This window comes from Ranitomeya imitator, chromosome 2, assembly GCF_032444005.1.
Source record: "Ranitomeya imitator isolate aRanImi1 chromosome 2, aRanImi1.pri, whole genome shotgun sequence".
Lineage (NCBI taxonomy): Eukaryota > Metazoa > Chordata > Amphibia > Anura > Dendrobatidae > Ranitomeya > Ranitomeya imitator.
Window position 1 is genome coordinate 696623709 of NC_091283.1, and position 15377 is coordinate 696639085.

At 44.4% G+C, this 15377-nt stretch overlaps 1 protein-coding gene across 2 annotated transcripts in view; it reads left to right on the top strand.

The window, feature by feature from the left end:
- Window positions 1–15377, top strand: part of LOC138665529 (L-threonine ammonia-lyase-like) — a 406691-nt gene that overhangs the window by 307999 nt on the left and 83315 nt on the right. For both annotated transcript variants that reach the window (XM_069753102.1, XM_069753101.1), the window contains exon 7: window positions 4414–4489. In XM_069753102.1, coding sequence (XP_069609203.1) covers window positions 4414–4489 — 76 coding nt within the window. The remainder of the gene's footprint in view (window positions 1–4413; window positions 4490–15377) is intronic.

A 15377-nucleotide genomic window follows, 5' to 3' on the forward strand; every position in this document is an offset into this window, starting at 1 on the left:
TGAATTCCTCTTCTATCTCGTGCGCAACTTTGTCTGTGTCACCGTGTAAGCCGGTGGTATAGCGTTCGTGACGGGGCACCATAGTCTCATCAGGGTCTGATTCTGGATCAGTACACTGCGAGGGCAATGTTCTGGTCTGAGTCAAAGGAACAGCATAGTAATCTGGCTGTGGCTGTGCATCTGTGCACTACCAGCAGAGGGCGCCCTCATATGAACTCGAGCCTGGGAGCTTTCTAGGAAAGTTCCCACGCTCCAGGAACAGCCAGCAGAGGGCGCCTCACCGCAAATGAAGGTAAATATAGGTCATTGACCTACATTACCTTCATTCTCCGGGGTTTTGCAGCAAGGAGCAGCGCTGCATTAGCAGAGCTCCTGGCTGCAAAATATTTTAACCCCTTCAGATGGATTTACATCATGGGACGTTACAGATCTGCGGAAGGTATGTATATTGTTGGTTTATTATTTTTACTTTGTTACAGAGCGAGGGTCTTCAGAAGGATTGAGTGTAGAATAAATTATTACAACAACCTTTGTTTTTATTTCATTAAAATAATTATTATTAATGTGTTTGTGTTTTTTTTAACCCTTTACTAGTATTGGATTAATAATGGATAGGTGTCATAATTGACGCCTCTCCATTATTAATTTGGCTTAATGTCACCTTACAATAGCAAGGTGGCATTAACCCTTCATTACCCCATATCCCACCGCTACAGGGGAATGGGAAGAGAGTGGCCAAGTGCCAGAATAGGCGCATCTTCCAGATGTGCCTTTTCTGGGGTGGCTGGGGGCAGATGTTTTTAGCCAGGGGGGGGCAATAACCGTGGACCCTCTCCGGGCTATTAATATCTGCCCTCAGTCACTGGCTTTACTACTCTGGTGGAGAAAATTGCGCGGGAGCCCATGCCAATTTTTTCCACCATTTAACCCTTTAATTTAATAGCTAGAACGGCCAAATTTTGCATATACACACTACTAACATTAGTAGTATGGAATATGCAAAAAAAATGGGAATATGAGATGGTTTACTGCATGTAAGCCATGTCTCATATCATGTCGGGTTTAGGAAGGAGATAGCAAAAGCCGGCAATTGAATTACCGGCTTTAAAGCTATCTAGCGCTGTATGAAATAATAATATATATACATATATGTGTCTCACTGACATATATATATATATACCTATTCTATGTGTACACATTTATTCTAACTATTCTACGGTAAGCTGTCAGTGTGATTTTACTGTACACCGCACTGAATTGCCGGCTTTTCTCTCTAACACCGCTGCGTATTTCTCGCAAGTCACACTGCTGGTCCGTGTGTAATCCGTATTTTTCTGGCTCCCATAGACTTTCATTGGCTTTTTTTTGCGCAATACGGTGACAAACGCAGCATGCTGCGATTTTCTACGGCCGTAGAAAGCCGTATAATACTGATCAGTAAAATACGGCAGATAGGAGCTGGGGCATAGAGAATAATTGGGACGTTTGTTAGGCGAGTTTTACGGACGTATTTTATGCGCTCATACGTCCGTAAAACTCGCTAGTGTGACGGCGGCCTAAATGTGATGTGGTCCCAAAAAAAATGATTTTGTAAATTTTGTTGGATAAATGAGAAATTGCTAGTCAATTTTAACTCTTCTAAGTTCCTAACAAAAAAAAATTATAGACATGTGAGAATGAGAAATGATATTTATTAACTATTTTGTGTGACATAACTATTATTAACTATTTTGTGGGCATAAAAATGAAACATTTTCAACCTTTTTGCTAAATTTCCATTTTTTCCACAAATAAACACATCATATTGAAGAAATATTACCAATATCATCAAGTACAATTTATCACGAAAAAACTCTCAGAATCAGTGGGATATGTTGAAGTGTTCCAGAGTTATTACCTCATAAACCTCATAAAGTGACACTGGTCAGAATTGTAAAATTTGGCTTCGTCATTAAAGGGAACCTGTCACCCGGTTTTTCAGTACGAGATAAAAATACTGTTAAACAGGCGAAAACGGCGACTTTGGTAAGTTATTTCGGCAGCTTAGGGGTGGAATCAGGGTACACAAAATACACTATAGTAACGCAAAGCTCAGGCCCTATTTAACAGTATTTTTATCTCGTACTGAAAAACCGGGGTGACAGGTTCCCTTTAAGGTCAAAATTGGCTTAGTCATTAAGGGTTTAATGTACTGTGATGCAATTGTTTTGCCGTATTTACAATAATAGAGTTGGTTTCAGAGTTTTGAACCTAATTCTTTGTGTTGGAGTGAAAGTGCTTTCTTTGCCAACCATCCATCCTATATGACAGCCATCCTGAGAGCTAATTAACACACAATAATAGATAATAATTACATTAATTATATGAACATGGGGAACCAATATAAATTACAACTCCTTAATACCATTAATATGAATGAATTGTAAAGCATATTTGAATTTGTTATTGTTTTCTGTTTAAGTGGAACCAGATCTCCACTTTGCACTGACGAGGGGCAGTACCCCGAAACACAGTGTCTGCAAATTGAGATTCTGGTTTGGCTCTTATCCTAAGTCATGTGATAAGGCTTGTTAAAGGGTCAACATTGACTGTAAGGATTGCTACTTCCAATAGGTGGCACTAGAGTTCTAGTCCTCTTCCTCTCTGAAGAGACAATTTGCATATTTCCCAGAGGAGCATAGCAGCTTTAAAGGTACCGTCACACATAACGATATCGTTAACGATATCGTTGCTTTTTGTGACATAGCAACGATATCGTTAAGGAAATCGTTATGTGTGACAGCGACCAACGATCAGGCCCCTGCTGGGAGATCGTTGGTCGCTGAGGAAAGTCAAGAACTTTATTTCGTCGCTGGATCTCCCGCTGACATCGCTGGATCGGCGTGTGTGACGCCGATCCAGCGATGTCTTCCCTGGTAACCAGGGTAAACATCGGGTTACTAAGCGCAGGGCCGCGCTTAGTAACTCGATGTTTACCCTGGTTACCAGCGTAAACGTTAAAAAAACAAACACTACATACTTACCTTCAGCTGTCTGTCCCCGGCGCTCTGCTTCTCTGCACTCCTCCTGCATCCTGTGTCAGCGCCGGCCAGCCGGAAAGCACAGCGGTGACGTCACCGCTCTGCTTTCCAGCTGACCGGCGCTGACAGTGCAGAGGAAAGCAGAGCGCCGGAGGACAGACACCGAAGGTAACTATGTAGTGTTTGTTTTTTTAACGTTTACGCTGGTAACCATGGTAAACATCGGGTTACTAAGCGCAGCCCTGTGCTTAGTAACCCGATGTTTACCCTGGTTACCGGGGACCTCGGGATCGTTGGTGGCTGGAGAGCTGTTTGTGTGACAGCTCTCCAGCGACCAAACAGCGACGCTGCAGCGATCGACATCGTTGTCGGTATCGCTGCAGCGTCGCTGAGTGTGAAGGTACCTTTAGTCTCCTCATCTCGACATGCTTAACATGCCACTCTCCGCAAGGAGAAACAATACTTCTTGGATCCCGGTCAGACGCCTCTCAATCAGCCAAACCAGATCTCCACTTTGCACTTACGAGGGGCAGTCCCCCGAAACACAGTGTCTGCAAATTGAGATTCTGGTTTGGCTCTTATCCTAAGTCATGTGATAAGGCTCGTTAAAGGGTCGACATTGACTGTTAGGGTACCGTCACACTGAAACGACACTGCAGCGATACGACAACGATGTCGATCGCTGCAGCGTCGCTGTTTGGTCGCTGGAGAGCTGTCACACAGACAGCTCTCCAGCGACCAACGATCCCGAAGTCCCCTGGTAACCAGGGTAAACATCGGGTTACTAAGCGCAGGGCGGCGGGGCTTAGTAACCCGATGTTTACCCTGGTTACCAGCGTAAACGTAAAAAAAACAAACAGTACATACTCACATTCCGTGTCTGTCATCCGGCGCTGTGCTTTCCTCTGCACTGTCAGCTCCGGTCAGCCAGAAAGCAGAGCGGTGACGTCACCGCTGTGCTTTCTGGCTGGCCGGCGCTGACACAGGATGCAGGAGGAGTGCAGAGAAGCAGAGCGCCGGAGACAGACAGCTGAAGGTAAGTATGTAGTGTTTGTTTTTTTTACGTTTACGCTGGTAACCAGGGTAAACATCGGCGATGTCAGCGGGAGATCCAGCGACTAAATAAAGTTTCAGACGATCTGCTACGACGTACGATTCTCAGCGGGGTCCCTGATTGCAGTAGCGTGTCAGACACAGCGAGATCGTAACGATGTCGCTGGAACGTCACGGATCGTGCCGTCCTGGCGATCAAAGTGCCACTGTGTGACGGTACCCTTAGGATTGCTACTTCCAATAGGTGGCACTAGAGTTCTAATCCTCTTCCTCTCTGAAGAGACAATTTGCTGTTTAAGTGGAGAAAGAGACATTGAATTTTACTGTTTGTACTTTTTAGAGCTGGGAGGACCTTCGTTTGGCACAAACACATTGAAACTGACGAAGAAGCTCATAGACCAGGTTATATCAGTGCGGTGAGTACCTCTGTTTTTACCTTAAAGGGAACCTGTCACCTGAATTTGGCTGGACTGGTTTTGGGTCATATGGGCGGAGTTTTCGGGTGTTTGATTCACCCTTTCCTTATCCGCTGGCTGCATGCTGGCTGCAATATTGGATTGAAATTCATTCTCTGTCCTCCATAGTACATGCCTGCACAAGGCAAGATTGCTTTGCGCAGGCGTGTACTACGGAGGACAGAGAATGAACTTCAATCCAATATTGCAGCCAGCATGCAGCCAGTGGGTAAGGAAAGGGTGAATCAAACACCCGAAAACTCCGCCCATATGACCCAAAACCAGTCCCGCCAAATTCAGGTGACAGAGTTCCTTTAAGATTCTATAGAGACTTACTGCTCTTATATACATTGTTATTTTATTGCACAATTAGAATTTCATCAACATTCTGTCAAACAGTAAGAATCAAAGCTGCTTTTTTTGTGACAGTATAAACTTATTTTGTTTTGATTTATATTTAGTAAGATTAATAATGACATTTCTTATGGTGTTTTCTAACTTTTGGGAAATCCCAGTTTGTCATGCTTATGGCCAAATAATGATAACTTGGCACAAGGTTACTTTCCAAAGAGCACACCACTCCAGCATTGACAATCATTAGAAACATGATATTTGACTATGGGAGTCAATCACTTACCCCAGAGGTATAGGCAACCTGTGTTTGATTGCCATGGTCATTAGTTGAAGTATGACACGTCTTTGTTGCAGTCAGGTAAACATAGATTGGTGTGGACCATGGAGCCTTTCCTTCAGCAGTGGGGCAGGATTTGAAAGGTGAATATGTGACAGTTTGATATTTTTAGTTTTACGCAGTCAGAAAATCTCTTTATGGATATGTTCACAAAGTTTTTTATCATGGATTTTGAAGTGTGAATCTTTATCAAAATCTGTTTCAATTTCATTTCATGGAGCAGATCCACATGAAAATTCCAATGAAAAAACTTTGTATGAATATATTCTAAATATCGTAAATTAACTTTACCCGTAATTTAACCAAGGCATCGAATGAAAGCTCACCAATATCTCGTGGTTGCTTCTATAAGTCAACAAATAGCTTATTTCTGCTATACTTAGTCAAAAACAACCCTAAAAATATGTCTGACAATTGACTATGAGGGCCATTAATAGTGAAAAATATTCTCTGTGCTGATAAAATTGTTAGGTCAGGCAGGTACAACTTTTTCAGTCTATTTCGTTTGAAATATGGTGCTGGTTACAGGCGTGGTAATGGCCAAAGCAGCCAAGCATTCGTTGAGAATTGATCGTCGTTGGTTCAATTAGTCTTAGATGTTACTTTCAACATTTTTTCTAAATACTATGTGTTACATACAAGGCTTCACTGGCTTTTATAGGTTCTGGCTTATATTTATTTCTGTGTCACCCACAATTTCTTTAGAATAAGCCACTATTGTAGAACCAATGACTATGGACAGTTTAATTTGCAAGTCTTTTTTTCATACATCAATGTGTTAGCACTAGAGATGATTGGATTGATCTGATGTGGATCAACTTCAAGTCAAATATCCTCAAATTAAAGGTTAAAAACTTGAGAAAGTACAATATTAGTCCATGAATATGATGTTATATCTATATACAGTATGTAATTTCATAATTATTAAATTATAACTTTCCTAGCACTTACTTAAGGACCCTTATAACAAAATTGTTCAGCGTCTTATGGAAATGGGAGCATACAGAAAAGAATTCTCGCATAACTGAATAAAATAAAGACTCTTTATTTTATACTTAAAATATCAAATATTAAAAATGTGGGCCAATAACGTATGGCGTAGCCAGAATATTTATAGTGGCACCACAGGTTGGCAGTCGACCATAGAAATAGTAGATAAAATAAATCTAATCTATATCATGATGATAATCCAAAACCAAGCATGATGTAACCTGAACTATTTATATATTCTAATGCTTGCACTGTGATTGTATGCTTGGTGTTTTGAAAGGACTAATGAACACCATGATGCAACCCCCCCAGACAAAGGCACGATGCCGAAACGGACGTAGGGGTTGTGGCACCATCTCTTGGTTCAGTTAACATAATTTGATCTAGTTTTGCAGTATATCACATGTGCATTTATCTCTTATTTCAGCACCATCTCTTTGCATTTGACCTTCATGGTATATGCACTGTGCACTTTAGTATTTGGATCAGGGCTGTCAGTAGAGTGCTATCTATGCCTGGTTTTGATTATCACCTTGATATAGATTAGATTTTTGCTGCTATCACTATGGTTGCCTGCCAACCTGTGATGCCATTGTAAATATTCTGGCTCACCACCATACATTATTGGCCCACATTTTTAACAGTCTTTATTTTATTCAGAGAAAATTAACTATATGATCTGAAAGCAAAAGACTGCCAGAACATACAAGGATAACCACTTACAAAAGAAATTTAAATAAAAATATTACAATATTTTGTTATTATAACTAACATTGTCAACAATGAATTGCAAAAATTGCAAAAAAATTACATATAAATATTAAGATGCCTCTTGTGTCAAGGGAGACATGCCAGAAAAAAACATTTATTCACAAAAAGTGAATACGAAACGTGGGGTGGAGGGAGGCAGTGCCAGAGCCCTCAATAGCACTTCAGACACTTCGTCGATCACATCAATTGCGCTAATCGCAGGGCACAGCGGTAGTGTTACTGCGATGTGCCCTGCTGGTACCTTCCTGGATCGGTGCTGTAATAGCACCAATCCTAGGCAGATGCCTAGGACAGGCCTAGCAAGGCCTGTTGATTGGCGTGATCGTCGATCACACCAATCACATAGCACAGCAGCGGTGTGACCACACTGTGCCCTGCCGGTGACCTGCTGGTGACCTGCCAGTCACCTGCTGATGACCTGTCAAGGATCGGAGCTGTGAACTTTGTGTCACCAGGACCACCTCTGATTGGTGGGATCGATGTGATCATCGATTCCACCAATGACAGATCACAGCAGCGGTATGACAGCCATGTGACCTGTCCATCACCTAGCTCTGACCTGTCTGACTGCTGTGCAGGAATCCTCACACTAGCTGAGGATTCCTGCAGAGCGGTCACACTGCCAGATCTCCTCCTGTGCTTGGACTTGTGGTGCAACAGTAGCCTGTGACACCACAATTCCTGCTGAAGAAAGAAGACAGAAGAAAGAGGACAGAAGAAAGAAGAGACTACAACCGTTAGTGTTGATCCCCGATCTCAGCCCGTTCTCTCTTCATCCACCCCAATCCCCCCATCCCCCCTTCCATTCCTTTTTTTCCCCACTCTGCCTCCACTCTGTACACACATTTACCAGCCGCCGACCGTTGATTGGTGATGCAGTTCACCGATCAACACTCGTCTCGCTTTTCTTTTTCACCCCCCTTTGTGCCGCCTAGCGTTGATTGGTAACGCAGTTCACTGATCAACACTCGTGCTCACTTTTCTTTTTCATACCCCCGTGCACACATCCAGCAGCCAACCCGAACTTGTGCCTGCCGTTTTCCTTTTTTTTTCACACCCCCGTGCACACATCCAGCAGCCGCGCCAAACTCGTGCCTGCCGTTTTACTTTTTTTCACACCCCTGTGCGCATATCCAGCCGCTGCGCCAAACTCGTGTCTGCCGTTTTCCTTTTTTTTCACACCCCCGTGCGCACATTCAGCAGCCTTGCCGAAAACTCGTGCCTGCCGTCTTCCTTTTTTTTTCACACCCCCGTGCGCACATGCAGCAGCCGCGCTGAACTCCTGCCTGCTGTTTTCCTTTTTTTTTACCTCCCCTGGTGCCACCCTTGTGCACACATCCAGCAGCCGACGAACTTTGATAAGTGACACTGTTCACTTATCAGAGTTCTTGTGCCTGCCCTTTTCCTTTTTTTCACTTCCCCTTATGCCACCCCCGTGAGTACATCCAGCAGCCGATGAATTTTGATAAGTGATACAGTTCACTTATCAGAGCTAGGGCCAGCTGTTTTAGACTTTTCTTTTCACAGGCATTTTTTTCTCCCTATTTGCTTTTTTCTTTTAGCTTTCTTTTTCAGACAAGTTTGCACCAATTCCCCCCACACACACGGTTATAAATAAAGTACACACAAAGCACCATATTCACACAAAAAATGTCCAGCCCGTCACGTTCATCCCAACAGCGCTATTCAGTGAAGGAGGCATATGCTGATAGCGAGGGAGAGGATCCCACATTTCTTTACTTTTCGGATTCTTCATCGTATTCCTACTCCTCATCTTCCTCCTCGGGTCCTGCGGAACCACCACGTAGACGTCCCAGGACAGAAGATGAGGTAGCGTCCACTCCTGAAGATGAACCAGCCCACCCCTCTTTGGACCCCGTATGGATCTCACCCCCTGAAAATTACGAGCCACTGATTTCTGATTTTGTGGCAGAAACAGGAATCAAATTTGACACCACCGGCCTCACAGAAATAAACTTTTTCAAAGTCTTTTTCTCTGAGGATTTTATTAACCTCATGGTGGAGCAAACTAATTTGTACACTTAGCAATTTTTGGCACAAAACCCCGGTTCATTATTTTCTAACTGGTTTCATTTAGGCGCGGGCGCAGTGCAGGTGGAGGAGAAATCCCTGCGTTTATCCAGGAATGGCCAGTTACAAGTGACTGCGGAAAGCAAGGCGCTCGTAACCCGGAAGCTGATCCAGGTACTTCCGGGGGAGGCCGGGGATGATGAATGGAGGAGGCGTGGTCGGGCCTTCTTAGGCTGGCGCCGGATCTGCGGGCGGCGTGCCAGCAGAATGTCCTCTGTGGAGGATATGGAGCACCTACCAGTGTCAGAGGTGCCCAAGCAGCGCAAGGAAAGCAGCAGCGATAGTAGCGGTCGCTCTAGAACCGGTCATTCTACCGACAGCAGAGTGGAACGGGGCGGAAGCATTCAGGGGCCCCAACGTCACGTGCCGATTCCTCTCCTCTGGAATCGATACTCCACTGAACAGCTTCGGGTGGTGAGTGTTTGATGATCACCTAATAGCTGAATTTGCCCTTCTGTGCTTTGTTTTAGGTTAAAAGATCATCTAAAGCTAAGCACAAGCAGTGTGCTTTATGCACAGTACCCTGTTATGAAAGGCAATTCAGTACTACAATGGACATAGCGGTCAGAGCACATACAGTGATCTGACAATAACCCAAAATCATAGAACGAGCTCTGAGACATGGGAACTCTGCAGACCGCAATCCCTAATCCTCTCCAAACAACACTAGAGGCAGCCGTGGATTGCGCCTAACTCTGCCTATGCAACTTGGCACACCCTGAGAAACTAACTAGCCTGAAGATAGAAAATAAGCCTACCTTGCCTCAGAGAAATACCCCAAAGGAAAAGGCAGCCCCCCACATATAATGACTGTGAGTTAAGATGAAAAGACAAACGTAGAGATGAAATAGATTCAGCAAAGTGAGGCCCGACTTTCTTAACAGATCGAGGCTAGAAAAGGTAACTTTGCGGTCTACACAAAACCCTAAAGAAAACCACGCAAAGGGGGCAAAAAGACCCTCCGTACCGAACTAACGGCACGGAGGTACACCCTTTGCGTCCCAGAGCTTCCAGCAACAAATTAGACAAGCTGGACAGAAAAAATAGCAAACAAATAGCAAAGAAGAACTTAGCTATGCAGAGCAGCAGGCCACAGGAATGATCCAGGGAAAAGCAAGTCCAACACTGGAACATTGACAGGAAGCCAGGATCAAAGCATTAGGTGGAGTTAAGTAGAGAAGCACCTAACGACCTCACCAGATCACCTGAGGGAGCAAACTCAGAAGCCGCAGTACCACTTCCCTCCACCAACAGAAGCTCACAGAGAGAATCAGCCGAAGTACCACTTGTGACCACAGGAGGGAGCTCTGCCACAGAATTCACAACAGTACCCCTGCCGGACAGCTATGAAAAGAGGCTTTGTCAGGCTTGTATATGCCCGACCCTGGAGGTAGTGGCTCCCCTCCGTACATCTGATTTGAGGGCTGTCATCAGGGAAGAGATTAAGAGTTCCCTTAAAGGGAGATGCCATGAAAGGTCTAGTATGAAAAGATTAAGCTCAGGATCTAGCCCATCTGTAAGAGGGCAGCAGCATGAGCGTTCAGAATCCTCATTGGTATCATCCTTGGATGAGGAAGGTAGACCATGTTTCCCCGTAGAAAATATGGAAATATTAGTTAAAGCAGTACGCACCCACCATGGGGGTTGCAGACAAAAAAGAGCCCAAATAGACCCAGGACCTCATGTTTGCGGGTTTGTGCCAGAAAAAACGCAAACCATTTCCAGTGAACGACACAGTTAAAGATCTCATTAACCCCTTCCCGCCGCGGCCCTTTTTCGTTTTCGTGTTTTCGTTTTTCGCTCCCCTTTTGATGCTCTTGCATCGGATGCAATACGCTAGTGTGACCCCGGCCTAAGGGTTTCCTGCAATCTGCCGCAAAAAGAAGATACCCATTTGATGATGAGGTATTGGCTGAGTGGGTAAAAATCCCTAAAGTGGATGCAGCTGTAGCTGCTACATGTGGGTCGTACTTCCCATGGATGGAATAGTACGTTATAGGCGATTGGCCGCCCTCACGGGGAGCGTGGCCGATCGCCGCCCGGTGTCAGCTGATTATTACAGCTGACATCCGGCACTATGTGCCAGAAGTGGTCACGGACAGCTCCGGGCACATTAACCCCCGGAATACTGCGATCAAACATGATCGCAGCATTCCAGTGGCATAGGGAAGCATGTGACCACGTTGCTCCGAGGGTCTCCTACCTCCTCCTCCCTGCAGGCCCCGGATCCAAAATGGCCGCGGGATTCCTTCCGGGACCAGCAGGGAGGTGGCCTGTCAGATCTGACACAGTGTACTGCAAAGTGTCAGATCAGCGATCTGACACTTTACCATGATTTACCCCCTGGGACAAAGTAAAAAAGTTAAAAAAAAAATGTTTACATGTGTAAAAAAAAAAATTCCTGAATAATGAAAAATATATATATATTGTTCCAATAAATACATTTATTTATCTGAATAAAAAAAAAACAATAAAAGTACACATATTTAGTATCGCCGCGTCCATAATGACCCAACCTATAAAACTGTCCCACTAGCTAACCCCTTCAGTGATCACTGTAAAAAAAAAGCGAGGCAAAAAACAACTCTTTATTATCATACCGCCAAACAAAAAGAGGAATAACACGCAATCAAAAAGACTGATATAAATAACCATGGTACTGCTGAAAACATCATCTTGTCCTGCAAAAAAACGAGACACCATACGGCATCATCAGCAAAAAATAAAAAAGTTATAGTCCTCAGACTAAAGCGATGCAAAAACAATTATCTTTTATATAAAATAGATTTTATCGTATAAAAGCACCAAAACATACAAAAATGATATAAATGAAGCATCGCTGTAATCGTACTGACCCAAAGAATAAAACTGCTTTATCAATTTTATCAAACGTGGAACGGTAGAAACCCACCACCCCAAAAGAAATTCACGAATTGCTGGTTTTTGTTCATTCTGCCTCACAAAAATCAGAATAAAAAGCGATCAAAAAATGTCACGTGCCCGAAAATGGTACCAATAAAAACATCAACTTGTCCCACAAAAAACAGGACCTCACATGACTCTGTGGACCAAAATATGGAAAAATTATAGCTCTCAAAATGTGGAGACGCAAAAACTATTTTTTTGCAATAAAAAGCATCTTTTAGTGTGTAACAGCTGCCAATCATAAAAATCAGCTAAAAAACCCGCTATAAAAGTAAATCAAACTCCCCTTCATCACCCCCTTAGTTAGGGAAATACGATAAAATTTAAAAAATGCATTTATTTCCATTTTCCCATTGGGGTTAGGGTTAGGGCTACAGTTAGGGTTGGGGCTAAAGTTAGGGTTAACGTTGGGGCTAAAGTTAGGGCTACAGTTAGGGTTAGGGTTGGGGCTACAGTTAGGGTTAGGGTTGGGGCTACAGTTAGGGTCAGGGTTGGGGCTAAAGTTAGGGTTAGGGTGGGGGCTAAAGTTAGGGTTAGGGTTGGGGATAAAGTTAGGGTTAGGGTTGGGGCTAAAGTAAGGGTTAGGGTTGGGGCTAAAGTTAGGGTTAGGGCTACAGTTAGGGTTAGGGTTGGGGATAAAGTTAGGGTTAGGGTTGGGGCTACAGTTAGGGTTAGGGTTGGGGCTAAAGTTAGGGTTAGGGTTGGGGCTAAAGTTAGGGCTACAGTTAGGGTTAGGGTTGGGGATAAAGTTAGGGTTAGGGTTGGGGCTACAGTTAGGGTTAGGGTTGGGGCTAAAGTTAGGGTTAGGGTTGGGGCTACAGTTAGGGTTAGGGTTGGGGATAAAGTTAGGGTTAGGGTTGGGGCTACAGTTAAGGTTAGGGTTGGGGCTAAAGTAAGGGTTAGGATTGGGGCTAAAGTTAGGGTTAGGGTTGGTGATAAAGTTAGGGTTAGGGCTACAGTTAGGGTTGGGGCTACAGATAGGGTTGGGGCTAAAGTTAGGGTTAGGGTTGGGGCTAAAGTTAGGGTTGGGGCTAAAGTTTGAGTTGGGGAAAAAGTTAGGGTTAGGGTTTGGATTACATTTACGGTTAGGATTAGGGTTGGGATTAGGGTTAGGGGTGTGTCAGGGTTAGGGGTGTGGTTAGGTTTATGGTTGGGAATAGGGTTAGCAGTGTGTTGGAGTTAGGGGTGTGGTTAGGGTTGGGATTAGGGTTAGGAGTGTGTTGGGGTTAAGGGTGTGGTTGGGATTAGGGTTAGGGGCATGTTCGGGTTAGGGGTGTGGTTAGGGTTATGCTTGGTATTAGGCTTAGGGGTGTGTTTGGGTTAGGGTTTCAGTTAGAATTGGGGGGTTTCCACTGTTAAGGCTAAGTTCACACTGCGTTAGTGCAGTCCATTCAACACATCCGTTAAACGGACTGCACTAACGCAAGTGCCGACATTTGCACAGTGCTAATGCAGATGGAACATCTGCTAGCTCCATCTGCGCTAGCAGTGCGCTAGCAGTGATGGACCCAGAAATGCTGCAGCCCGCGTCTCGGGTCCGTCACTCAATGGCGGCACATCGCTAGCGCACGCCCATTGTGGGCGTGAACTAGCGATGGGTCCACCATTGAAAGTAATGGCGACGTTAACGGACTACGTTACACCATGTTATGCCACGGTGTAACGTAGTCCGTTAAATGGGTCACACTAACGCAGTGTGAACCCAGCCTAAGGCACATCAGAGGCTCTCCAAATGCGACATGGCGTCCGATCTCAATTCCAGCCAATTCTGCTTTGAAAAAGTAAAACAGTGCTCCTTCCCTTCCAAGCTCTCCCGTGAGCCAAAACAGGGGTTTACCCCAACATTTGGGGTATCTGCGTACTCAGGATAAATTAGACAACAACTTTTGGGGTCCAATTTCTCTGGTTACCCTTGGGGCGAAAAAATCATTTTTGTGGAAAAAAAAAATATTTTTTTATTTTCACAGTTCTGCATTATAAACTGCAGTGAAACACTTGGGGGTTCAAAGTTCTCACAACACATCTAGATAAGTTCCTTGGGGGGTCTAGTTTCCAATATGGGGTCACTTGGGGGTTTCTACTGTTTAGGTACAAAAGGGGCTCTGCAAACGTGATGTGACACCTGCAGACCATTCCATCTAAGTCTGCATTCCAAACGGCGCTCCTTCCCTTCCGAGGTCTGCCATGGGCCCAAACAGTAGTTTTCTCCCATATATGGAGTATCAGCGTACTCAGGACGAATTGAGCAACAACATTTAGGGTCCAATTTTTTCCTGTTACCCTTGGAAAAATAAAAAACTGGGGGCTAAAAAATAATTTTTGTGGAAAAAGAAAAAACTTTTTATTTTCACGGCTCTGCGTTATAAACTGTGGTGAAACACTTGGGGGTTCAAAGTGCTCACCGCATATATAGATAAGTTCCTTAGGAGGTCTACTTTCCAAAATGGTGTCACTTTTGAGGGTTTCAATGTTTAGGCACATCAGGGGCTCTCCAAACACAACATGGCATCCCATCTCCATTCCAGTCAATTTTGCATTGAAAAGTCAAACGGCGCTCCTTCCCTTCCGAGCTCTGCCATGCATCCAAACAGTGGTTTACCCCACATATGGGGTATCAGCGTACTCAGAACAAATTGCACAACGACTTTTGGGGTCCAATTTCTTCTGTTACCCTTTGGAAAATAAAAAATTGAGGGCGAAAAGATCATTTTTGTGAAAAAATATGATTTTTTATTTTTACAGCTCTACATTATAAACTTCAGTGAAGCACTTGGTGAGTCAAAATGATCACCACACATCTAGATAAGTTCCTTAGGGGTTCTACTTTCCAAAATCGTATCACTTGCGGCGGTTTCAATGTTTAGGCACATCAGGGGCTCTCCAAATGTGACATGGCGTCCTATCCAGATCCATTATGGTTTGGGTGGATCAACTGATTCTCTCTTTCAAATCCATGAAGGAGCTTATCTGGCAGATGCATCGGTGGATTCTCTAAAACTGGCAGCCAGATCTGCGGGCCTCACAAATGCTGCCCGGCGTGCACTCTGGCTTAGGATACTTTCACACTAGCGTCGTTTGGCCTCCATCGCAATGCGTCGTTTTGCAGAAAAAATGCATCCTGCAAAGTTGTCTGTAGGATGCGTTTTTTCTCCATAGGCTTGTATGAGCGACGCATTGCCACACGTCGCAACCGTCGTACGACGGTTGCGTCATGTTGCATCAGACCGTCGGCACCAAAAAACATTGCATGTAATGTTTTTTGGTGCATCGTGTCCGCCCCCTCCTCCCCGCAACTCACAATGGGGCAGCGGATGCGTTGTAAAACTGCATCCGCTGCCCCCGTTGTGCAGCGTTGAGACAGGATGCATCGGTGCGTCGGCC